Source organism: Protopterus annectens, chromosome 2.part0 (assembly GCF_019279795.1).
Source record: "Protopterus annectens isolate FY-2018-M chromosome 2.part0, PAN1.0, whole genome shotgun sequence".
Lineage (NCBI taxonomy): Eukaryota > Metazoa > Chordata > Ceratodontiformes > Protopteridae > Protopterus > Protopterus annectens.
In genome coordinates this window covers 783,918,593-783,943,715 of record NC_056728.1, presented here as the reverse complement: position 1 = coordinate 783,943,715, position 25,123 = coordinate 783,918,593, and the positions used below count along the sequence as shown (strand labels likewise).

General features: G+C 42.3%; 1 protein-coding gene across 1 annotated transcript in view; it reads right to left on the bottom strand.

The window, feature by feature from the left end:
• Positions 1-25,123, bottom strand: part of UHRF2 (ubiquitin like with PHD and ring finger domains 2) — a gene marked incomplete in the record, with an annotated part of 1,200,358 nt that overhangs the window by 275,682 nt on the left and 899,553 nt on the right. The window contains 2 exon segments of the mRNA XM_044061084.1: positions 10,845-10,982; positions 15,530-15,692. Of these exon segments, the coding sequence (XP_043917019.1) occupies positions 10,845-10,982; positions 15,530-15,692 (301 nt within the window).

Below are 25,123 nucleotides of genomic sequence, written 5' to 3'. Positions count from 1 at the left end.
CTCTAAACTTCAGCGTGAAAGACATATAAATGTTTTTTTATCTGCAATCTGTCCCCATCCCCTCTGTCATTATTTGAAGAAACAGCATTGGCAGTAGGCAGTAACTTAGGCTTGTCTATTGACATGGAAAACACAAAATGGTCTGCAACAGGACTTTTGTACACAGGTTTAGAGTCCTCAGGCACCTTGTACCTATGAAGCCTTTTAGGTGATGGAAGATGGGAGTCTGGTGCGGTAGACGTGGATGCAAAGGCATCCAAGAATGCCACCAGAACAACAGGTACAGAAGCAGGGGTATCAACTGCCAGGATGTTGTACTAGCTCTGCTGAACTATTCAGATTCCCACTCAAAATACTTGTTATATTGGCAATAGTTTCCCCAAAGAAGCTTCTTCAACAGGGGAGTCAGAAAAAGGGAATCTTCATCATCCGAGACCACTTGACCTAGTGAGTGGAAAGGGATGAATAGGCTATAGAGTGCTCATCTGAGTCAGACTCATCCTCTTCATCTTCAAAAGTGTCTAATCATCTCTTAGTAGCAGGCCCTGACAAGGACGATAGCCAGAGTGCCAATATGGCCTTAAAAAGGCCTTGTGAGAAATCCATCCACTCCTTTTCTTTCAACATCTGGGAGGAAGGAGCATTTTTAGTTTTTTGTTTCTATTTTCTTGGTGCAACATCCACTTTGACAAACAGCGAAGGATCTGACCTCAGATGAACCTTGATGAGCAACCCAGGAATTTCCTCTCTAAAGCAGGATTGGAGTCGAGTCTTTGGGGCCTTCAGAAATAACTAAGTGGGGTCTCTCCTTTTCACTATTACCGGTAGCTTCAGTGATTTCACACAAGTGAAACTCAGATGCCATACCAGTTATTGTCGGGGTTGTGATAGCAGGAGTCTGAGCATGTGTTGGGTATACAGCAGGTTCTGACACCTCTATGGGGACATCCAGGTCAGAGTCAGACTGGGCAGTTGTAACATCAAGCCTAGGATTCAAACTTTTTATTCTGAATGGGCAGGATGTTGGGGAGTCAAAGATTCCACCATCTTTGCTTGGGCAAGGAATTTAAGTACAGAGTTTTTATGTAGGACTTAAGACACGTAAGTAGAATCCTTAGGGTCTTTGGAACAAAAGACTGACAGATCATACATATTTGTTGTCTTGCTCTGCACCTAAACAGAAAAGGCACTGGGAGTGGAGATCTACGTGAGGAATATGCCTACTGCAATTGCACTTTCCCTTCTTAGTCGATATCCAATAGAGGAATAAACAATACAATTGAGAAAAACAAAAAGGTGTCCCAATGGGGAATTTATGCAAAAAAGTTAAGACCAACAGTATGAACGACTACCCACATAGCCGAAACTTCACACTGGCGGCAAGACAATCTGAGAATATATGCTCAAACGTCCACTTATGTGCCCTGCAGGCTTATGTCATATGTCAAATGTGTGGCTCTGTGGAAGGTTTTGGCTTTGGTACCCCAGCTGGATGGATATCCAGGTGACGGAACCCAATAATTTGGAATCTGCAACAGTGATCTATGGAAGGACACACATCATCATCAAAACTGTTATGCTGAAGTTTATGGCTTCACAACAGAGACCACAGTCAATTACAACAGGCACTCCTACGATGCCATCAGCACTATTTTTGTCCACGTTGGGACTTCATATTGTAGACCTGGACCCCAGTGCCCCACATCCAAGTCAGGTCTACCAGCTTGTCTCCCACCCCCCCAGACTTGCTTCAGTATCATTGGGGCCAGTTGTGGACCTCAACAGTATCCTGGTGATGCAGCCATCTCCACTTCTGCCTGGGGGTTCTTTATTTCCCCTCCCTGCTTCCCTGCCCCAACTTACATGCTCATCAGTTTCGTGTTAGAGGGCAACTCCCTTCTTTGAACCACACCTCTTCTAAAGAAGCTCAGCGTCAGTGACAAATGCCCACCTACCCAGGATGGGCACGCCCATCCCTCCCTGATGCTCAATCAGTCACCAGAGCCACTAATTGAAAACAGGTTGACTGGCTGTAGTCAGGGCTTTACATGACATCAGCTCTTTGCGGGTCAACTGTTCTCACAATGCTAGTGTCAGTAAGGAAAACTGTAATAACTGCAGAAAATGAAATGGCCAAAAGCATACCTCTAGCAGCCTTGAAATGGGAGGAAGTGAGAGAGGAAACACACTGAACAGCCTTTACAATGGCATCTGCAGAAAAGCTTACAGTAGTCTATCCATAGATGGGGAAGACAAACATGTTGAAATCAGTTTCAAGGAAATAAAATCTGGATACTCCCTTGTATGTAACAGAAGTTGAAGAAGTTAAGCCAAGTGACCTAATCAATTCAGCAGGTAATTTATTAAAATTCACTCACAGTACCACAGTCATTAAAACAGAGTAAGCCTTCATCTAATTTTTAGGTTGAGGACAAACAGGAAGGTCATGCTTCTCAGTACTATGTTTATATATTTATCATAGCCTTAAGAAATTCAGCAAATACAGTAACACCTTTGACTCTTCTGCTGGCACTGAGCGACTTGGCTTGGATGTCAAGGTCAACAGCCTCAACTCCAAAGCTTACTTGGGAGTCAAAAACTTCTTGGCACTAGCAAAGTTTGCTGCATGAAAAGATACTGAAATGTTTTCTTCTTGTCCCTCATGGTGGTGAGGTGAAATGCTTGCAAATCTCACCATGACCAGTATTTACTTCCCCAATACAGTACAGACATCCAACATTGGAAGAGCAGGGCAGGCGATCCAACAGCTCACCTATCCTAGAGGAAGTGAGTCTGTGGATCTAGTCAGATGATTTACTCCCATGCAAGCGGATGTTTGCTCAAGGGCATTAGCCATGGGACCAAGAGTCATGAGTATGGCAATCCCAAGTTAGTGACTATAGCCCTCATGAGGATGATGTGTGGGAGCACATACGTGAGGACTGCATAGGATGCCCCCATGGTGATGTGGTAAATTTTCACCTAAGCCATCAGGATCAAGGTTAGGACCAAATGGAAACATCCTTCATGGCTGAATGATGGTTGCACCATGTACTGTTTAAACCCCAATGATTGGGAACACACAGGTAGCGGCTCGATAGTCAGCAGACAAGGGGTCCAGAAAAGGTTATATAAAAAATCCCAAGAGTCAAAAAAATCTTAAATGCACAAATAGAGCCTTCAATGAAAGAAAAAAAAATATGAACAAGAGAAGCAGATATGACATGCCAAAAGCAACACCATTCATGGTAACAAGTACTTTTATCATATCTGCAATGCAAACAATAAAACACTGTGGTACAACACAATCAAAAGATCTGCCTAAACATCAGCAGAACAACAGAAAACTGTAACATGGAAAACAATTTTCACTTCTGCAAAGGGGAAAAGGGATTAAATGAAGCTTCTGATTTGAAAATAGTCAAAGAACTAAAAAAGTAACCTTAAAGGTATTAAGAATATATGGGGAAAGAGACAGAAAGAAAAATAGAAAGACATGAAATTTGGTAACTTATAGGAATTTATCAGGAAAATTACTTCAAAATACAAATGGTATGACAGCACTTCAATAATACAATTACTAATCTTAGAGCAGTAACAGACATTCGTAGAGGAAGTGCCTTATGCAGAATAGTATAAGACAGGCAGGCAAGTAGCTTGGGAAAGGTTTAGATGTTGAGCTGCCTTCTACCAAACAGCAACAATCCTGCTGTTACAGAGGATGACCTCCTAACACCAGATCTTTCTATCACTTCCAAATCACTCTCTCAGATTTACCAAAAAGGAAAGCCTTAAGCAGATCTAATAAGGCATACAAAGTAAAGCTGGAACTACTGCTTGGATGATTTATCCCAGAAAAACAGCATGATGGAGTGGGAGGGGGAGACGACATCACAGAAGAGAAAAAGGCAGCAAGGTGACTCATAGATAAGCTCTATTCCTCAGAGTGCCAGGGTTCAGTCCACAATGGACAATCAGTTTGTGAACTCTACATGTTCTCATCATGTCTGTGTGAGTTCTCCGAGTACTCTGCCTTCTTCCCACCTTCTGCTACTTGATCATCTACACCACACACACACACACACACACACACACACACACACACACACACACACACACACACACACACACACACACACACACACCTCCTTTCACTTGGGAGCCCAGATTGTGTCTTAGGACTAACCCACTTAGCCAGTTATCAAATGAAAAATAAAATTAAAGGTCAAACATTTTCTACAAGAAAATTAAAACTAAGATAAAGTGTATTGCCTCATTGTCCAACCTGCACTGTCAGACCCAACTTTTTGGATCGTTCAATTCCTTCAGGTGTCCAAGGGGCAGGCTCTGTATCATCACGTCTTAACAGATAGCGCCACACTAGGAATCCACATTTTCCAATTTCTGGCCAATATTTCACCACCTAAGCCAGAAAATATTCAAAAACAGGTTTCAATACAGGCAGCATATATAACATTTCACTAACCTCATTCTGCATATTAAAACTTTATTTATCAGAAATGATCTGATCTGCTGTTATTGGCATCAACAGTAATGTACTAAACATCTGAAAAGTACTACACAAGCCTTACTTTAATCACATGAATGTTTAAACCTATGGGTCAAGCATCACATCATCTGAGAATTTAACATCTTCCCCACCCAAAAAAATAAAAAATTTTCTAATCAGGCAGTAAAGCATTGGGGGGGGTTTTGAGAATGATGGGAAGTACAAGGTTTGGTGTTGCTGCCTTACACAACCCTCTTTAAAAGGTTTAACTTTAAACCCCGTTTTACTTCCAAATTTCTTTAGGGGTTTCCAAAAAAAGGGGCCCAGCCACAATTTGGCATTTCCAGAGTGGCCCCTCCCGGTTGAGTTTTGGGGGCGGGTTTTTGGAATTTGGGGGAAAAGGGACCGGGGAAAGGCAGCCGGGCCCCATAGGAACTCCCTTTTTCAGGGGTTGGGGTTTCGTTTCTGGGCTTTTTGTTTGGGAACCTAAATTCTTTTTTAACCCCGTGTTTTCTCCAAGTATCTGGCTTTCCCCCCTTTGCATGATCCCTAACCCAACCCAACCCCCAACCCAAAAACCCCAAAAAAAAAAACTTTTTTTCCCTTGGGAAGCCATTTGTCTTACTCCAATTCCGTCCCCCGAAAATTTAAAAGGGAAACCTTTTCTTTGAAAAATTAAATTGGATAAAATGTTTGCAATTTAACCCCTTTTTAAACCCTTTTGGTTGTTTTTTCCCCCTTTAGGGCAGGCCAGGTTGTAAATTTGTTTCCCCTAGCGCAACATTTTGGGTCCACATTTTTAATATCTGGGGGCCCTAATTACCAAAGGGAAAAACAAAAAATTATATGCCGATCTAAAAATCTAATCTTCTGCAATTTTTAAAAGAAATGAGGGTTTCCTTTTGGATCAAAGTTAACCAACATCCCGAGATAAAAGTTCTTTAATCACATTTGAATTTTAAAAAATGAGTATGTAATATTGGGAATTTAAATTTCCCCAAAAATTTTTTTAACAGAAAGTCCCAAAAAATTTCCTTGGTTGGATCTTTCCAAATCTCATGTTTAACTCCATTAACTTTTAAGCCCTTTTTGATTTGGATTTGATTTCATTTCCCCTTTTTACTTAAATTTTATAACCGTAACTTGACTTGTTGTAAATACTTGCTTTGTAAGTCCATTCTTTGAAAATAAGGTTAAAATTTCGGAAAAAGGGGGCAAATTTTTTTGGTGGGGTTAGGAAAGTCATTGGGTTTTTAAGTTGGGATTTTCTTCCTTTGTTACCTTCCATTCCCGTAGGCATCCCTGAATGGTTTCTGTCTAAAATTATTCCGGTTTGAAAATTTTGGGGAAAGGGAAAAGGGCCAATGGCGGCCATTCGCAACGGGGTTAATGAAAAAATCTTTAAAGTTTGAACAAATTTTTTTTTCCAAATAATGCGGCAATTTTACCAAAAAAACTTGTTTTTTCCTTTAACCCAACCTTAGGAAAATGACCAAATTGCTCCTTTAGAAAGTGGTTTTTCAGTGAAACATGGCTGATCTAAATGAAGCCTCCAGTGCATCATAGCCACATTTTAAGGAATGGTTACTAACCTGTTGTATGTTATTTACCATTTCTAATACATATTTCTTGTCAAGAGATTCATCAGTGGTTAGCTTTTTAGTTAACTGATCAAGCATAAACTCTTGGTATTGTATCATGTGGAACTGACAGTTTAAAGCTCTAGCTGAGAGAGTAGCTGAAGTGTAAACCTTTTTACCCCATCTATCTAATGACCTTGCTTCCCTTTCAGAAGGAATAGGGTTTTTAACTATGGTCGTGACTACTGCCTTGGGACCCTGGGAAATTGTTTCTGGGTCTGCAAGTGGAGCCTTGTAAAGGTGATGATGGGTATCTGGTACCCTGTAAAATCTGTCAGGTTTGGCAGGGGCTGGGGGTAATGAATCTGGAGCAGAGCAGACATCGTTGAAGGCATCATCTACCACAGAGAGAACAGGAGGTATAGCTAAGGGCCTGTGCTGTGGAAGGTGCAGAAAGGTTCTAAGTCTTTTTCTGGAATCTGAAAAATCTTGTTGCTGCCATTGGAACTGCTCCCGCATGGCATGTAAGGTTTCCCCAAAGGAGAATTCTTCTGGAGGGGAAGCAGCTGGAATGGATTCTTCCGCATCAGAATCTTCAAAATTGGAGAAAGGGGCCTCTGGCTGGTCAGTTATGTCTGATTCATCAGCAGAATCATCAGAGGACACTGGCTCAGGGGGCTCTGTCCTAGGTCTCTTCTCTGGGGGCTGAGAGGCCCTGTCAGGGTGAGATTGTGATCCTCTAATTAATGAAATTAAATCTTCTGCCAAAGTAAGCATCTGAGAACTAGAAGAGGGCCTAGTTGAGGGTGGTTTAACAGGCACTGTTTTCTTAATCTTGGCTGCTTTAGCCCTGGCGAAGGCCTTAATGGACATGGCTGCTGGAGGCCTAGCAGCACCACGTGCTGGGGTAGAGACATCCAAAGGGATGGTATCTGACAAGTCAGTGGTAGCCACCGTAGTGGATAAAAATTCTGAGGCCAATTCAGGAGTTGTAGCAGGGGCCTCAGCTGTGGGTATAGATTCGGCTGTACCCTGATCAGTTTTCTCGGTTTCGGCCGAAACCGAGACACTCGCGGTTTGCTTAAGCATGGTTTCGGCCGAAACCACGGACCGCGAGTGTCGGTCTTTTTCTTTGCGTTTTTTGGCAGAAAGTGTTGTCGGAGGATCCGACGACATAACGTACGCAAAGTCAGAACCGAAAAACTGTTCTGCGAACTCCGACCGACGCCTAAGCGTTCGGTTGAAAGAAGCGCAGGCTGAACAGGCTGCTACGTGCGTGGGCTGGGCCTAAACAAGGCAGACAGTAAGAATGGAAATCTTTATGAGGTATTTGTTTCCCACAGGTTAAACAATTATTAACTTTTCTGACATCGGCTGAGGCAAGAAAGAGTCCCCAACGGGTACTTAGCTTTAGAAGTCTTGAAGTAGTATTCGTAGAAGTAATCTCTGGATCCGACCGACCGGCACTTGCAAACAGCTTCTGCTTGAGCCACGGCAAGAAAGACTGAGGAAAATGGCGTCGGCTGATGCCTTTATACCCGAAGACCAACAGAGATGACGTCGGGAGAAGAGCGACATCAGCCGAAGCCGGACCCGGACTTTGGAATCCGGCCGACTGACGGGCTGCCTGACGACAGGACAACCCAGCTGTGATGACTGCAGATGCATCCATGAAGGACATTATGCCTACTGCAATTGCACTTTCCCTTCTTAGTCGATATCCAATAGAGGAATAAACAATACAATTGAGAAAAACAAAAAGGTGTCCCAATGGGGAATTTATGCAAAAAAGTTAAGACCAACAGTATGAACGACTACCCACATAGCCGAAACTTCACACTGGCGGCAAGACAATCTGAGAATATATGCTCAAACGTCCACTTATGTGCCCTGCAGGCTTATGTCATATGTCAAATGTGTGGCTCTGTGGAAGGTTTTGGCTTTGGTACCCCAGCTGGATGGATATCCAGGTGACGGAACCCAATAATTTGGAATCTGCAACAGTGATCTATGGAAGGACACACATCATCATCAAAACTGTTATGCTGAAGTTTATGGCTTCACAACAGAGACCACAGTCAATTACAACAGGCACTCCTACGATGCCATCAGCACTATTTTTGTCCACGTTGGGACTTCATATTGTAGACCTGGACCCCAGTGCCCCACATCCAAGTCAGGTCTACCAGCTTGTCTCCCACCCCCCCAGACTTGCTTCAGTATCATTGGGGCCAGTTGTGGACCTCAACAGTATCCTGGTGATGCAGCCATCTCCACTTCTGCCTGGGGGTTCTTTATTTCCCCTCCCTGCTTCCCTGCCCCAACTTACATGCTCATCAGTTTCGTGTTAGAGGGCAACTCCCTTCTTTGAACCACACCTCTTCTAAAGAAGCTCAGCGTCAGTGACAAATGCCCACCTACCCAGGATGGGCACGCCCATCCCTCCCTGATGCTCAATCAGTCACCAGAGCCACTAATTGAAAACAGGTTGACTGGCTGTAGTCAGGGCTTTACATGACATCAGCTCTTTGCGGGTCAACTGTTCTCACAATGCTAGTGTCAGTAAGGAAAACTGTAATAACTGCAGAAAATGAAATGGCCAAAAGCATACCTCTAGCAGCCTTGAAATGGGAGGGGAAGTGAGAGAGGAAACACACTGAACAGCCTTTACAATGGCATCTGCAAGCTTACAGTAGTCTATCCATAGATGGGGAAGACAAACATGTTGAAATCAGTTTCAAGGAAATAAAATCTGGATACTCCCTTGTATGTAACAGAAGTTGAAGAAGTTAAGCCAAGTGACCTAATCAATTCAGCAGGTAATTTATTAAAATTCACTCACAGTACCACAGTCATTAAAACAGAGTAAGCCTTCATCTAATTTTTAGGTTGAGGACAAACAGGAAGGTCATGCTTCTCAGTACTATGTTTATATATTTATCATAGCCTTAAGAAATTCAGCAAATACAGTAACACCTTTGACTCTTCTGCTGGCACTGAGCGACTTGGCTTGGATGTCAAGGTCAACAGCCTCAACTCCAAAGCTTACTTGGGAGTCAAAAACTTCTTGGCACTAGCAAAGTTTGCTGCATGAAAAGATACTGAAATGTTTTCTTCTTGTCCCCTCATGGTGGTGAGGGTGAAATGCTTGCAAATCTCACCATGACCAGTATTTACTTCCCAATACAGTACAGACATCCAACATTGGAAGAGCAGGGCAGGCGATCCAACAGCTCACCTATCCTAGAGGAAGTGAGTCTGTGGATCTAGTCAGATGATTTACTCCCATGCAAGCGGATGTTTGCTCAAGGGCATTGGCCATGGGACCAAGAGTCATGAGTATGGCAATCCCAAGTTAGTGACTATAGCCCTCATGAGGATGATGTGTGGGAGCACATACGTGAGGACTGCATAGGATGCCCCCATGGTGATGTGGTAAATTTTCACCTAAGCCATCAGGATCAAGGTTAGGACCAAATGGAAACATCCTTCATGGCTGAATGATGGTTGCACCATGTACTGTTTAAACCCCAATGATTGGGAACACACAGGTAGCGGCTCGATAGTCAGCAGACAAGGGGTCCAGAAAAGGTTATATAAAAAAAATCCCAAGAGTCAAAAAAAATCTTAAATGCACAAATAGAGCCTTCAATGAAAAGAAAAAAAAATATGAACAAGAGAAGCAGATATGACATGCCAAAAGCAACACCATTCATGGTAACAAGTACTTTTATCATATCTGCAATGCAAACAATAAAACACTGTGGTACAACACAATCAAAAGATCTGCCTAAACATCAGCAGAACAACAGAAAACTGTAACATGGAAAACAATTTTCACTTCTGCAAAGGGGAAAAGGGATTAAATGAAGCTTCTGATTTGAAAATAGTCAAAGAACTAAAAAAGTAACCTTAAAGGTATTAAGAATATATGGGGAAAGAGACAGAAAGAAAAATAGAAAGACATGAAATTTGGTAACTTATAGGAATTTATCAGGAAAATTACTTCAAAATACAAATGGTATGACAGCACTTCAATAATACAATTACTAATCTTAGAGCAGTAACAGACATTCGTAGAGGAAGTGCCTTATGCAGAATAGTATAAGACAGGCAGGCAAGTAGCTTGGGAAAGGTTTAGATGTTGAGCTGCCTTCTACCAAACAGCAACAATCCTGCTGTTACAGAGGATGACCTCCTAACACCAGATCTTTCTATCACTTCCAAATCACTCTCTCAGATTTACCAAAAAGGAAAGCCTTAAGCAGATCTAATAAGGCATACAAAGTAAAGCTGGAACTACTGCTTGGATGATTTATCCCAGAAAAACAGCATGATGGAGTGGGAGGGGGAGACGACATCACAGAAGAGAAAAAGGCAGCAAGGTGACTCATAGATAAGCTCTATTCCTCAGAGTGCCAGGGTTCAGTCCACAATGGACAATCAGTTTGTGAACTCTACATGTTCTCATCATGTCTGTGTGAGTTCTCCGAGTACTCTGCCTTCTTCCCACCTTCTGCTACTTGATCATCTACACCACACACACACACACACACACACACACACACACACACACACACACACACACACACACACACACACACACACACACACCTCCTTTCACTTGGGAGCCCAGATTGTGTCTTAGGACTAACCCACTTAGCCAGTTATCAAATGAAAAATAAAATTAAAGGTCAAACATTTTCTACAAGAAAATTAAAACTAAGATAAAGTGTATTGCCTCATTGTCCAACCTGCACTGTCAGACCCAACTTTTTGGATCGTTCAATTCCTTCAGGTGTCCAAGGGGCAGGCTCTGTATCATCACGTCTTAACAGATAGCGCCACACTAGGAATCCACATTTTCCAATTTCTGGCCAATATTTCACCACCTAAGCCAGAAAATATTCAAAAACAGGTTTCAATACAGGCAGCATATATAACATTTCACTAACCTCATTCTGCATATTAAAACTTTATTTATCAGAAATGATCTGATCTGCTGTTATTGGCATCAACAGTAATGTACTAAACATCTGAAAAGTACTACACAAGCCTTACTTTAATCACATGAATGTTTAAACCTATGGGTCAAGCATCACATCATCTGAGAATTTAACATCTTCCCCACCCAAGTTATAGCACAACAGCTCCCAACAAAATTTACATAATGGAAAATGGAAGTTATATACTTACCATAATGCTGAGTCCTTCGCAAAGTCCATCCAATGTAACAGTTTACTACCAAGCCACTCATTGGATCTGATCTAGCCATTCACCAGTGTTCTTGCATCTTGAGCTCCTGAAAATTTTCTCATAATCCCATGTGAGCTTCCCCTTTAGATTGAGTCTGCTGCCTAGACACGATCTATTCTAGGAGAACAGCTAAGTATGTAAAATAACTGGAATATGTCAATTTGGTGTGTGTGTGTGGGGGGGGGGGGGGTTAGAAGGAGGGATGTCATACTGGATGGTAAGTATGCAACTTCCATATCCTATTTCATCAGTCCATCCAATCCAACAGTTAGGACAGAATCCCAAACTGAAAGCTGTTCTGATCCTAAAAATGATCTCCGGTTTGTAATGTTTAGAAAAGGAGTGTAGCGTGAACCAAGTGGCTGCTGCACAATCGTCAACGGAGGATTTTTTTTAAAAAAGATTGTAGAAATAGCTTTAAGTACTGAACTCAGTCTTGTTATTAGCAGAGCAGACAAATGAGATGCAATCTGATAGCCACCTGAGCATAGTTTTGTTACTTTCAATCCCAATCTGTCTGAGGAAAATGACACAAAATTGGGTGTCCTTTACGAATGGTTTGGTTGTGTGCAGATGAAAACAGTGTTGTCTATGAACATCTAGTGCATGCAATAGGTAATCTCTGTTATTAGAATAATTTGGGAATAACAAAGGCAGGCTAATGGACTGATTAATGTTTTCGGAAGCTTCTTTATGAATAAAGGAAGGACTGGTACTTACAATGACACTATCTTTATGAAATATCAAGCAAGGAAGAGAAATAAACATGACATGCAGTTCAGATATCTGTCTACCTGATTTAATAGCTATGAAAAATACTGTTTTCCAAGACAAATATTTCGGGTCTGCAGAGGCAGCTGGTTAAAATGATGCCTATTTCAGAACTTCCAGAACCAAATTCAAATCCTAGAGTACAGCAGGGTCCGTAATGTGTGTAAAAAAAGAGAACCACGGTATTTTGAAAACCTGGATTGTAACTGCAAACAAGGTAAATGCACTTTAATAGTGCTGCAGCTAGAGCCTGATTCAAAGAAAGAAGGCAGAAAATGCAGAACTTCAACAATGGAGATAGAATATGGGTGAAATCCTTGGTCAAACAGAGAATCTTTTCCATTTACTCTTGTAAATCTTTTGAATGAACTTCTGCAAACCAAGAATGTGGACTACAATCGCAGAAAGGAAAGAGTACCTGGTTATTAAGGGTACTAGAGAAACCAAGTGATTAACCTGAGGTTGTGAAAATCTGGATGAGGCTGACCAGAGGTGTATGAAAGTAGATCCAGATGCAAGCTTTAGAAGTCAATGGAGCTTCTTCAGGTGAGGAATTAAGCAGGGGAAACCAAACCTGTCTTACCCAAAATGGAGCAAGGAGGATTATCTGTAATTTGCAGGCAGACACCTTCTAAATAAATTTGGTTGAGTAGCAGAGGAGGAAAGGCATATAGAACAAGGGCCACTGGCAGACAAGATCATCCCTGTATGACTGTCCAGATGGAGGAACTATGGCAACTTAACTTTTGCATTTAGTGTTGGAAGAAGAGACAAACAAATTGCCGCAAGGCCGACCTTACACACTGAAAATTTCTTGAGCCACTGCCAAGTTGAGGAACCACTCATGAAGTAATAAGATGGACCTGCCGAGTCTGTCTGTTTGCTAGTCAGCTGAATTTCACTGGAATGTGCATTGCTACAAGACGACAAACTGACTCTAGAGCCCACTACCACAATCTCATGGCCTCTTGGTAAAGGGGGTATGACCATACCACTTTTTCTGGGGGGGGGGTACATGGGGTGCTTTTTCTCTCCTCTGCATCATCCTACTGCTCCCTACCCAGTGCCCCACGTCCATCAACAAGACTAACAGCCACCTCCTTCCTCTCGTCTTCATTAGATAAGGCTGGGACTGCCACTGAACCCAAGGGTGTTGAGTTCTAGCCATCAATATCTGCCGGGGAAGGTTCTTTTATGACATACCTCATTGCTCCACTACCCACAGCAGTTCCTGTGATAAAGTCACAGGGCAGATGTACAATGGAGATGTGTGACATTTAACCCCACCTCTGCAGCTGCTCAGCTATGCACCCACCCTAGTCTCTCTTTGAACAAGCCTTGCAATAGCAACACCCCCCCAGTTTCTACCAGGGATCATCACCAGAGCTGCCCACACAAACACTCTCCGCCCTGGGATGGTAACACCCATCACTCCCTGCTGCTAACTGATCCATGTATCATACTGCTGACAATTTCTGACTGCATCACTCTTGAAGATAAGAGGTCTTGAAACTCCAGCAATGCTAGGAGAACAGCTGTCATCTCCAGGATGTTGTGAAGACTGGCCTCTGACTGATGTTTTACATCTTGGCTCATCCTCCCCTCAAAATTCCCCATAGCCCAGTTGAGGACGTCTGTTGTTATGACTCCCGATGAGAGGGGAGAACAGTTTTCCCAGCTGCAAGAAAAATGAAGTCAGTCAGCAATTCAAGAGGATTCTGTATAACAGAGTTATATGAATCACGGCTGAGAGAAGATCCATCAGCTGAGACCATTGTGGAAAGCATCTAGTAGTAGGTTCTCACGTAATACCTGGCATAGCATGCCACTAAAATTGCCATCAGACATAGAACTCTTCAATATCAGTCATGCAGAGTCATTATACAGGATATAAACAGAATGTTGAAGAGAAAGCAGCCTTTCCTAAGTGAGGATTACCCAACAAGTTGTGTTTACGAGGCTTCCAAGAAATGTAATTTGCTGATACAGTTGAAGCTGCGATTTTTAAAGTTTTACGGATATGCCTAAAGATTGGAAAAGCTGTAAATAGTCATCTCTGGCTTCCAGGAAGGATTCTCCGACTGTTACACAAGGAGCTAATCATCCAGGTATTGGAAAACACAGATCATTTTAGGTGCAGGTGACTTTCAACCACTGCCATACACTTGGTGAACACCCATGGGGCGGTGGTGAGACCAAAGGCAGGGCTTTGAAGTGGAAATGATTGGACCTTATTAGAAAACAAATGTACCAACTGGACTCTCTTGCAAATTTTAAGCCAGTATAAATGCCTTGGGGGTCTATGGGGCCATCCAGCTGTTTGCCTTGAGACAAAGCAAAAATCAGACATTGTGATCATTCATGACCCCATGGTCATCATTAAGAAATGATTTGGGTTGGTGAGATCCAGATTTGGCCTAAGGTCCTTGTTCTTCTTTGGAACCTGAAAGAATCTTGAATAAATTTCTGAGCAACTCTGGGCTGGTAGGACCTCCCAGGTGGTGCTTTTTTGAGAAGTGAAGAAAACCTTCTGCAGCAGAAGAAATGATGTTGGGCAGCTGTTCTAGTGCCAGAAGCTGGATCAGTAATAAACCCTACAGTAAAAATTTTGCTATCAAATAATCCTAAGAATATTAGCAAAATGGCAAAAGTATTTATTACAAGCGAGAATAGTCAGAGAAAACAGAAACTTCTGAAAGCAGTTAACTGAAGCGAAGATCAAGATTCTATTGCTATGATGGCAAAACAGATGTGAAGGGGATATTCACAGAATATCAGGGAATGTTTGCAGGAACTCAAGGCAGTAGAACAATGGAGAACAGCCATACTGGCTCACAGGAGTGTGCTACAGTGCAGAAATGGAAAATTCCCCATTTCCTACACTGTAGTGCAATCTTGAAGCTGGCATTATTTAAGTAGCGGGGGATGCAGGGGGGCTTGCCCCCCCTGCTTACACCCTTTAGGTTTTTTTTTGTTTTTTTAAATATTCAAACATTTAAATGTTCGATCACTAAAGTTCGATCTTTAGTGATTCCAACATTTAAGCATTCGAATATTTAACATAGACCTGGTGAACTGTCAAGTTTAAAGGCCACCAAGAGGCACTTAAAAAAACACCACCATCCTATCAATAGACTCTCCTCTTGAAGATCTTTAAAATAACCAGCATCAATGTAGTTGGCACTGCTACTAAGTGGACAAAATCTAATTAAGCAAAGACTGAACATTAATCAGTGTTTATTGAGGTTTCAAATTTCTGTCAAAAAGCACTGAAAATGTCTTCACTTCTCTTAGACTAGTACCTTTTAGAGACACTGACAGTTGGTTACAAAACTTTTTTTTAATCAAGAGAAACAGCTGCAGAATGTAACTAGTGCATTTATTTCTGTCGTTATGAAAATAAAACAAGCACCTTGTAAATGCCATCATATCTGTTGCCCTCCTCAGGAGCGTACTTGCTGATTCTTCTTCCTTTTGAGCTCCGTATCACTCTAACTGGTTTACCTGCTCTCCAGTTCTTCGACTCTGCTCCCAGTTTATCATTCAGAGGTGCGTCACAGTTTAATGCCAATGCTCTAAAGCAAAAACACTGCAGTTAAGTAGAACAGTTCTCTACCTTAACCTAACAAGTTACATTACACAACATTACAGTGTGAATATATGTCACAATTAAAGCACCACATCACATAAATGTTTACCCCCCCACACACACACACACACACACACTGACTTACCGCTGTCTACTTATACCTCCAGTTAACATCTTCACTTTTCTCATCACCCCTCACTGGGAAGGGGTCCACCTAAATCCAGCTTTAATCCTTCAAGTGTGCACCCACCCTCTCCAAGAAAAGAACGACCTTGGGGTCTACTACCTACACGACTGCTGATATCCCTTCCCTCTAGGTTATCTACGCAGGTAGGGATCTAGTAGAATCTTGTCATGACCCTGTCAGGTGGTCCTTTCCGCTTTAGGAACAGAACTACCCTGTGGTCTATGACCTCTAAGACAGTCATCCTCTCCCTTTATGAAGCAACTCTTTGGTCAAGATTTTCTGAACAGAGCCAAAAATTATGGGTGGGGGTTAACAAATGCCGAAAATACGGGACAATTTTTAAAAATCCCTAATTTACTTCAGTTTTGCATCAGCATACATTTTCTGAACAATAAATTATGAAACTTTAATATCCGGCATTACTGACTGACAGAAATGTACCACATATGAAGGACAAGGCAAAAATAGATGAGACAAAATCAGGAACATCTGAGGTAAGATTTGCGTCCCAACTATGGTAAATGCATAAATTTCTACTCTCTCATTCCTCCCTTTGTCATAGTGATGTTCTCATCTAAAAATGGCCCTCTGACAGTCCTTAAGCTTTTCCCTATTTCCCTTTAGTCAAAAATTCATCAAGGCTGAGCAAGTCTAGAGTTATTCTCATAGTGTCATTCTGGCCTCAGCAAATATGGTTTCCTCCATTTTGGCCTCATTTTCTAGAGAAGCATCTAAATCTGAGATCTTCAGAATAGCCCTCATTCTACAGTCTGGCAAGTGTCTTTCACTCTTGCTGACTAAACACATAGTTGCTCCAGTTCTAGTAATGGCAAAGAATTCTTCATACCTTGTCAGAGTAACTCAAATTCTCCATTCGACCCACCAGTATGATTCTATAGAAGTGTATAAAAGTAAATGGGCATACCTATAAGTTTTTTTCCAAGGTATTTGTTCTATATATAACTCTACTGCTAGCAGTTTAAAACTGCTTTTTTTATTTGCAAAAGTTTGCCACTGAACTAGTCCATTTTTACATTAAGTGCACCTAGCTGCAATTCTAGCCTTTCATTAGGGTTTTAGCTCCTTGTCATTTGCATCCCTGACAGTCTGCAAGGCACAGATTTTTTTTCTTAGACATTTTCTCATCTGGCATTCCAAAGATCCTACCCCTCCACGGGATTTATACTTCATTTTAGAGAAACTTGACTACTTCATTTCAAATCAGCTGCTTTAGCAGAATTAAAATGTGTTTTCTGGTGGCCATTAGTTCTGCTAGAAGGGTAACTGAATCAAAGTGTGTGTGTGTGTGTGTGTGTGTGTGTGTGTGTGTGTGTGTGTGTGTGTGTGTGTGTGTGTGTGTGTGTGTCTGTGTTAGTCCACCACACTTGGCTTTCATGGAGGACAGAAGGCCTTGGGACTTCTGTTTGAGGCTGGGAACAAGTAACAGGCTGCCTCCTAAACTGCATGAAACATAACTTATCAAGCCTCCTGGAATCACTACTTAACAGCAGTCCCCAAACAGGCCTCATGCCTCACAAGTGGCAAACAATCACCATTATCCCTATGCACAAAGATAGGCCACCTACTGACCCTGAATACTACACAACAAAACATCTCACTTGTCTCATATGCAAAGCCAAGGAAAGAATCATCATGGAAATGATTAATAATGACACAAGAAACCTCTAGACACTGGAACCAACAGTCATGCTTATTCAACCTGGTGGACTTCTTTTATAAGGTCTCCAAAGCAATGGATGAGAGCAAACAGTTCACACTGCCTACCTTGACCTGGCCAAGGCATCTGACACAAGACCCCACTTGGGCACGGTTGCAAAACTAAAGAGGTAAGGTACAAACCCTTATGTCACCCAGTGGGCAGCCAACTGGCTCACAAACTGGACCAAGAAAATTAGAAGTGGGGAGTCCACCTCTACAAAGAGGCCAGTCACCAACAAAACTGCTCAACGGTCCTGAGACCTTTCCTTTTTTGAAGTTAAGGCCAACATCAAGGGCCTCTGGGTTTTGGAAGAATAAGCCTTGCTTAAGATGAAGACGTCGGCTTCAAGAGATGAGTTTTTGTAGAACAGCTGCAAGGGCAAGCAAGCAGGAATACCTAGGAGGTGATCACTGAATGCCAAAGGCAAGCTGAGATATTTCCACTTTTCAGAAGGATAGGAAAAATAAGAAATAGGATTGCCTGTAAAGCAAGACAGAGACACTGCAAGTTGAGCTGCAGAGGAAGTGGGGATCAGCTCTTGAAGTCAAAGAAATGTGACTGTAATGTTATGTATAACTATAAGAACTGATTTTGTTCACATATGAATACCAGAGACTGTGACTGGACTTTCTCTGTATTTTTAATGGACTATAGTACAATAAATATTATTAAAATTGTACTTCTTTGCATTTGTGATCATTTTCAACACCACAGATAGAAAAAGATCGGACTACTTTTAGACATAAGAAAAAAACCAAATCGAACAAATGATGAAAAAAAACACCAGGCACAGGAGCTGAGCAGCTGGAACAGTTTATTCTGGTACCTCGGCTACGAATAGCCTTCAAAGGAATAACCATTCTAGTTTCTTACATCTTTTTATCATAAAAACCAAATTGCTCATTGAACAATTAAACAATATATAACTAGCAAATTCAATCTGACAAGGCATCCACTGTTTCAAGTTAAAAGAGAAACAAGCATCAGGGTAAATCATCCAAAAGCATCAAAAACATACATACACCACAAGACAGCCCTAAATACAGAAATATAGTCTAAGTGATACACCAGTAATAAACCAACTAGAATTTACTAACTCAGACTTTGATAAATGTCAACATTTTAAATAGTAATATTTATTTCCAAATTCAAACCTTTGGGTTTTAAAGTTCCAAACATTAATATAAACCTGCTTTCTAAATTCAACAGTTTCTCTAAAAAATTACCAGCATTATACTCATCAGGCCTAGCTAAAGCACAGAAAAATAGAGAGTCCAAAAGACCATTATGAACAGTATTAAAATGTTCTGCAATTGGACTCTCCCTTCTACATTTTCTGATATCCCCCATATGTTCCAGAATTCGGATTTTTAGCTGACGCTTAGTTTGACCAATATAATATTTAGGGGGGGTACAACCACAACCCACTATATATACAATCCCACAAGATCTACAATCGAACATGTCAGTAGCCTTATATTTTACCCCATTGATCTGACACCCTGACAAATTCTTCACGTTTGGGCAAACTTTACAATTACCACATTTGAACATCCCCTCTGATATAAGTGTCCCATTACACCGGATAGTCTTTATTCTTCGCTTTGGCTTTAACATTTCCTTCAAATTCGCATATCTTCCATAAGAAAAACAAACTCTCTTAGGGAATATATTACCAAACTCAAGATTTTCAGAAACTAATGGCCAAAGAAAATCCACAATCTTTTTCAAGGTAGCAGAAAAGGGAGAAAATTTAGTAACATAAAATAATTTATTCTCCCCACTCCTATTCAAAAGTGTTTCCTCAGTATTACTCTTTCTATACATTCTACTACCATCCCTACCATTCACATTTGAAGTTAATACCCTGTCAATACTATCCTTAATTAGTAATTCAGAGTACCCTCTAACTACCAATCTGTTTTTAACATCCTTAAATTCCGATTCCAATAGAACACTTTCAGAGGTATGTTCAAATGTCCGTTTGAATTCACCATAGGGAAGTGATTCAATTAAATGCATGGGGTGAGCACTTGTAGCATAAAGGAAATTGTTGGTTGCAGTATCTTTTCTAAATGGCCTAAACTGTACAGTATTCTTGAAATCCACATATAGTAAGATATCCAAAAACTGAATAGCATGGACATTAACTTCATATGTGAATTCCAAGCCAAATTTGTTACCATGCAAAATCCCAACAAACTCATTAAATTTCCTAACATCACCAGAACACACAAAAATTAAATCATCTATGTACCTATAATAGAGTACCACATTTTTCTTAAAAAATTCCAAAGTATATAAGAATGTGATCTCAAAATAGGACATGAATAATATAGCAAACGTGGGGGCAAAATTTCCCCCATCGCAGTCCCTTCCCTTTGCAGAAATATTTTAGACATAGAAAGGAACTCCAATACTGACGAGATTGGAGTTGTGTAAGGGTCAATCTGTTTGGCATGTGCCCAGATGGAAAATCTCTTCCATTTGCTGTAATAAAACTTCCTGGTCGAAGGTGTATGAGAGGAAGATAGAATATGAACCACATCCGGTGAAAAATGGTGAAGCCTAACTAATGACGGAAGTGGAGTAGCCAAGCTGTCACCCGGAGGGTCCGAAGAGAGGGATGGAGCTGCCCTGACATGTGAGTCAGTAAGTCTGGTTGTGGGCCCAGAATCCAAGGAGATTCCATGAGATGGGGATGGAGAAAGGGGAAACAACTTTGACGAGGCCAGTGTGGAGCAATCAGAATCATTTTGCTTCCCAAGGATTGCGCTTTCTGAATAACCTTTGACAGCAAAGGAACCGGAGGGAAGGCATATAGTAGACCGGAGGGCCAATCGTGGACTACAGTGTCCCTGGGTGACTCCCCCTGAGGGGGGATAAGGGTGAAGTAGCTGCTGCATTTGGCAATGAGGGGGCTGGCAAAAAGGTCGCAGCAAGGCTGACCCCACCTACAGAAAATCTGCTCCGCAACTTGACAGTTCAGGGACCACTCGTGAGGCATCAGAATAGCTCTGCTTGGCCTGTCTGCGATCACATTGGACTTCCCCGGAATGTGTGTTGCCAACAGAAAACATTGGGAAGACACTGCCCACTGCCACACTCGCATATCCTCTCTGCAAAGGGGATACAACTTGGTTCCTCCCTGTTTGTTCAGATACCATACCACCGACATGTTGTCTGAGTGGATTGAAATAGTCCCAAGAGGAAGAAAGCTCTGAAGGGCTTGCAATGCTAGTAGCACTGCTCTCATCTCAAGGACATTGATATGCAGATGCATCTCGTGCTCTTGCCACGTGCCTTGGACTGTCTTGCCTAGATAATGCCCCCCCTCCCCCCAATCTGGGAGGCATCCGTGGTCACCGTGGCAACCGGAGGTGAAGGAAAGTACAGTTTTGTACCTACCATAAATGTAGATGTCCGATAGGTATGCATCTGCAGTCATCACATATGGGTTTGTCCTGCCTCAGGCAGCCCGTCGGTCGGCCAGATTCCAAAGTCTGGGTCTGGCGTCGGCTGATGTCGCCTCCTCCCCGACGTCAGAGCGTCTGGGGTACAAAAGCGTCAGCCGACGCCATTTTCCTCAGTTTTTCTTGCCCCAGATGCCAGGTGCCCTCTAGGACGGCTAAATTTGGAGAAATGCAATAAAAATCCAAACATTTGCAATAATATATGTATATAAAAACAAATACACCATAATAGATCCCCCCAGCTAGCTAATAGAGGGGTAAGTACCCAAGAAATACCACAGAGGGGAAGGAAGGAGGGTAAACCTGACTGCAGATGCATACCTATCTGACATCTACATTTATGGTAGGTACAAAACTGTACTATGTCCTTCAAGGATGCATCTGCAGTCATCACATATGGGTAGAATACCATAGCCAATCTGGGGGTGGAGGAACTAAGAGAAGGATGGTGTAGCTAAGATACCCTGCAGGACAGCCGTAGCAAAGCCTGCTCTGGATCTGGAATATAAAGGTAAATTGTAATGCTTGGCAAATGTATGCACGGAGCTCCATGTGGCAGCTTCTAAAATGTCCTTGGTAGCCACCCCTCTTAAGAAGGCTGTGGAGGTGGCTGTGGCTCTCGTAGAATGAGGTCTAATGTTAGCTGGTACAGTCTTTCCATGAAAGGAGTAACAAAAGCAAATGCAATTTCCTATCCATTTTGAAATAGTTTGTTTGGAAATTGCTTTTCCTTGAGTACCAGCAGCATATGTTACCAACAGCTGGTCAGCTTTTCTGAAACCTTTAGTTCTGTCCAAGTAGTAGCGCAACTGTCTGTGAATGTCTAGGGTGTGCAGCAGCTTCTCCCCTTTGTTTTGTGGATTTGGGAAGAAGGTAGACAAGTGAATGGCTTGATTCAAGGAGACCCTGGATACCACCTTTGGCATAAATGTAGGATTAGTTCTCAATGAAACTCTTTCCTGATGAAAAATAATGAATGGCTGTACTGCCATCAGGGCCTGCAACTCCGAAACTCTTCTTGCTGAGGTTATTTCCAGAAGGAAGGCAGTCTTCCATGAAAGGTACTGTAGATCTGCGGATGCTGCTGGTTCAAATGGTGACTGTGTTAGTTTTTCCAACACAAAGTTAAGGTCCCAAGCAGGTAGAGGTGGTCTCCTATGAGGGTTAATGTTTTTGATTCCTCTTAGAAACTGTCTTAAGAGAGGATGAGAAAAGACAGGTGGATCAGTATTGTACTCTGCTGAAATTGCTGAAGCATGGATTTTAATAGAAGAGTAAGACAGACCATTGTGGAACATTTCTGCCAAATATTCCAGGATATGTGCCATGTTCATCACTGTCGCATCTAGGCCCTTTGTGGTGTTCCAGATGAGAAATCTTTTCCATTTTGCTGAATATGCCTTTCTTGTGGAAGGGCGTGCTTCCATAATAATATCCTTCACTCTCTGGGATAGCTTATCCTGAGGAGGAGTCAAGGTATTCTCCACGCTGTTAGTTGCAAGGTTTTCAGGTTGGACTGCAGAGTTTTGTATCTGTGCTGTGTCAGTAGAAGTGGCCATAGAGGCAGAGGCCATGGTTTCGTACGTGACATGCTCCTTAGCAGTGGGTACCAGTGCTGTCTTGGCCAGTTCGGGGCTATCAGAATCACTTTTGGCTGCTCTGTCCTGATCTTCAGTAACACCTTGGTCAATAATGGGATAGGTGGAAATGCATACACTGTTAGATTTCTCCAGCTGAAAGAGAGGGCGTCCACCTTCCACGCTTGTGGGTGGTATGTCCTTGAGCAGAATTTCTTCAGTTGATGATTGTGGGGGGATGCAAATAGATCTATGTCCGGCCTCCCCCAAGATTGTGTTATCTGTTGGAAGATGTCTGGGTGCAGCATCCATTCGTGCGCATCCATGATATTTCTGCTTAAGCTGTCCACCAGTGTATTGTCTTTCCCTGGCACAAACTGAGCTTGTAGCTGTATATTCAGTTTCAAGGAAAGATCCCATAGATTCATTGCCAGTCTGCAAAGAGGGTAGGAATGGGTACCCCCTTGCTTGTTTATGTACCACATCACTGTGGTGTTGTCTGTCCTTATTAGTAGGTGGCCTTGATGCAGAAAGAGTTTGAAGGCCTCGATTGCATGTATCACTGCCAGCATTTCTTTTTGATTTATGTGCATGCGTAGCTCCTTTCGTGACCACTGCCCTTGGATACCTCTGCCCTCCATGTGTGCTCCCCAACCTAGGTCTGAAGCGTCCGTTGTAATAGTTTGGGAGGTTTTTGGCTTTGTGAAGGGCAACCCCCTGTTGGACTGGCTGGCCTGAGCCCACCACAGAAATTCCTTTTGAAGGCATGGAATGAGTGGGATTAAAGTTTCCAAACTGTGACTGTGCTGAGTCCATAAACTCCTTAGGTACCACTGTAGTTTTCTCATATGTAGCCTTGCTTGTGGAATCAAGGGAATACAGGATGCCATGTAACCCAGGGTCTGCAGGATTTTCCTTGCAGTCAGCTGAGTTTGTCTTGTCAGATTTTTGAAGTAATCCGGTAGATGTCTGTTTTTCTTCTGTAAGAAAAGCCATTTGGGTGGTTGTATCTAGATCCGCACCCAGAAAGGTTATTCTTTGGGATGGAACAAGTCTTGACTTGTGCATGTTGACTGTATATTCCAAGGCCTGTAGAAGATTTATGGCATAATTTAAGTCCTTTATCAAAGTTTGTTGGCTGTCCGCTTGTATAAGGCAGTCGTCCAGATATGGGTAGATTTGAATCCCCTGAAGTCTGCAGTGTGCTAATACTGATGCCAGGCATTTCGTGAATACTCTGGGCGCAATAGATAAGCCAAAGGGCAATGCTGAGAATTGATAATGCTCTGACCCTGCAAGAAATCTGAGGTGTCTTCTGCAACTTTGTCTGATAGGGACATGCAGGTATGCCTCCTTGAGGTCTAGAGTCACCAGCCAAGTCCCCTTGCCCAGCATGGGAAGGAGTTGCTGTAGAGTCAGCATTTTGAATTTTGGCACAATGAGATAAGTATTCAGTGCGGACAAGTCGAGAATTGGCCTCCATTGATGCTCTTTTCTTGGAACAAGAAATAGTCTGGAGTAAAATCCTTGGCCTTGTTCTGAAATAGGAACTTTTTCTATGGCTTTCATTAGTAGTAAGTTTGAGATTTGTTTCAAAGCCTCTGCCCTTTGATTTGGTGGCAGACCTGGCATGCCTTTTCTTTTTGGCAATGTGTGGAAATGGAACCTGTATCCATTGTCTATTATTTGGAGTGTCCATTTGTCTCTTGTAATGCTGTGCCAATTTCTTGAGAATAAAGAAAGCTTTCCGCCCAAAGGTGCTTCTAATTGAGCCATGGTTGGCAGATTCAAAGCAAAGTCATTGAGTTTGTCCTTGTGCAGCAGTTGCAGGTCCTGAACTGCCTGTCTGGATTGGAGGTTGCCATTGACGGCCTCTGTAGGAGCCCCTAGCTTGACCTCTACCTCTGGCACGCCTGTTCCTGCCTCTTTGAAATCTTTCTGTGTCCGGAAAGGACCAATTCTTGGAAGGCCAATTTCTGCTGAATCTTGGCGGTTGGACTTGAAGAAAATCCTTAACGGTTTGTACAGATTTTGCCTTTTCCTCAAATTTCTTTAGGACTTCTTGAGCAGTGGAACCCAATAACTTTTGCTTTTCCAGTGGAGCATCCAAAAGCTTAGCTTTAACATGGTCTGGCAGAGATTGTTCCTTCAGCCAAGCATGCCTACGTATGACAACACCTGTCATTGCTGACCTACATGAAGCTTCCAATGCATCATAACCACACTGCAAGAAATGGTTGCTAACCTGCTGGGAGTTATGTACCAGATCCTGAAGGGATTTGCGGTCAAGGGGTTCAGTAGAAGACAGTTTCTTATGCATTTCTTCTAACAAATACTCTTGGTACTGTATCATATGAAATTGACAATTTAATGCCCTCATGGCAAGAGTGGCAGAAGTATACACTTTTTTACCCCATCTCTCTAAAGCCCTGGACTCCTTTGCAGAGGGGAGTGGGTTCT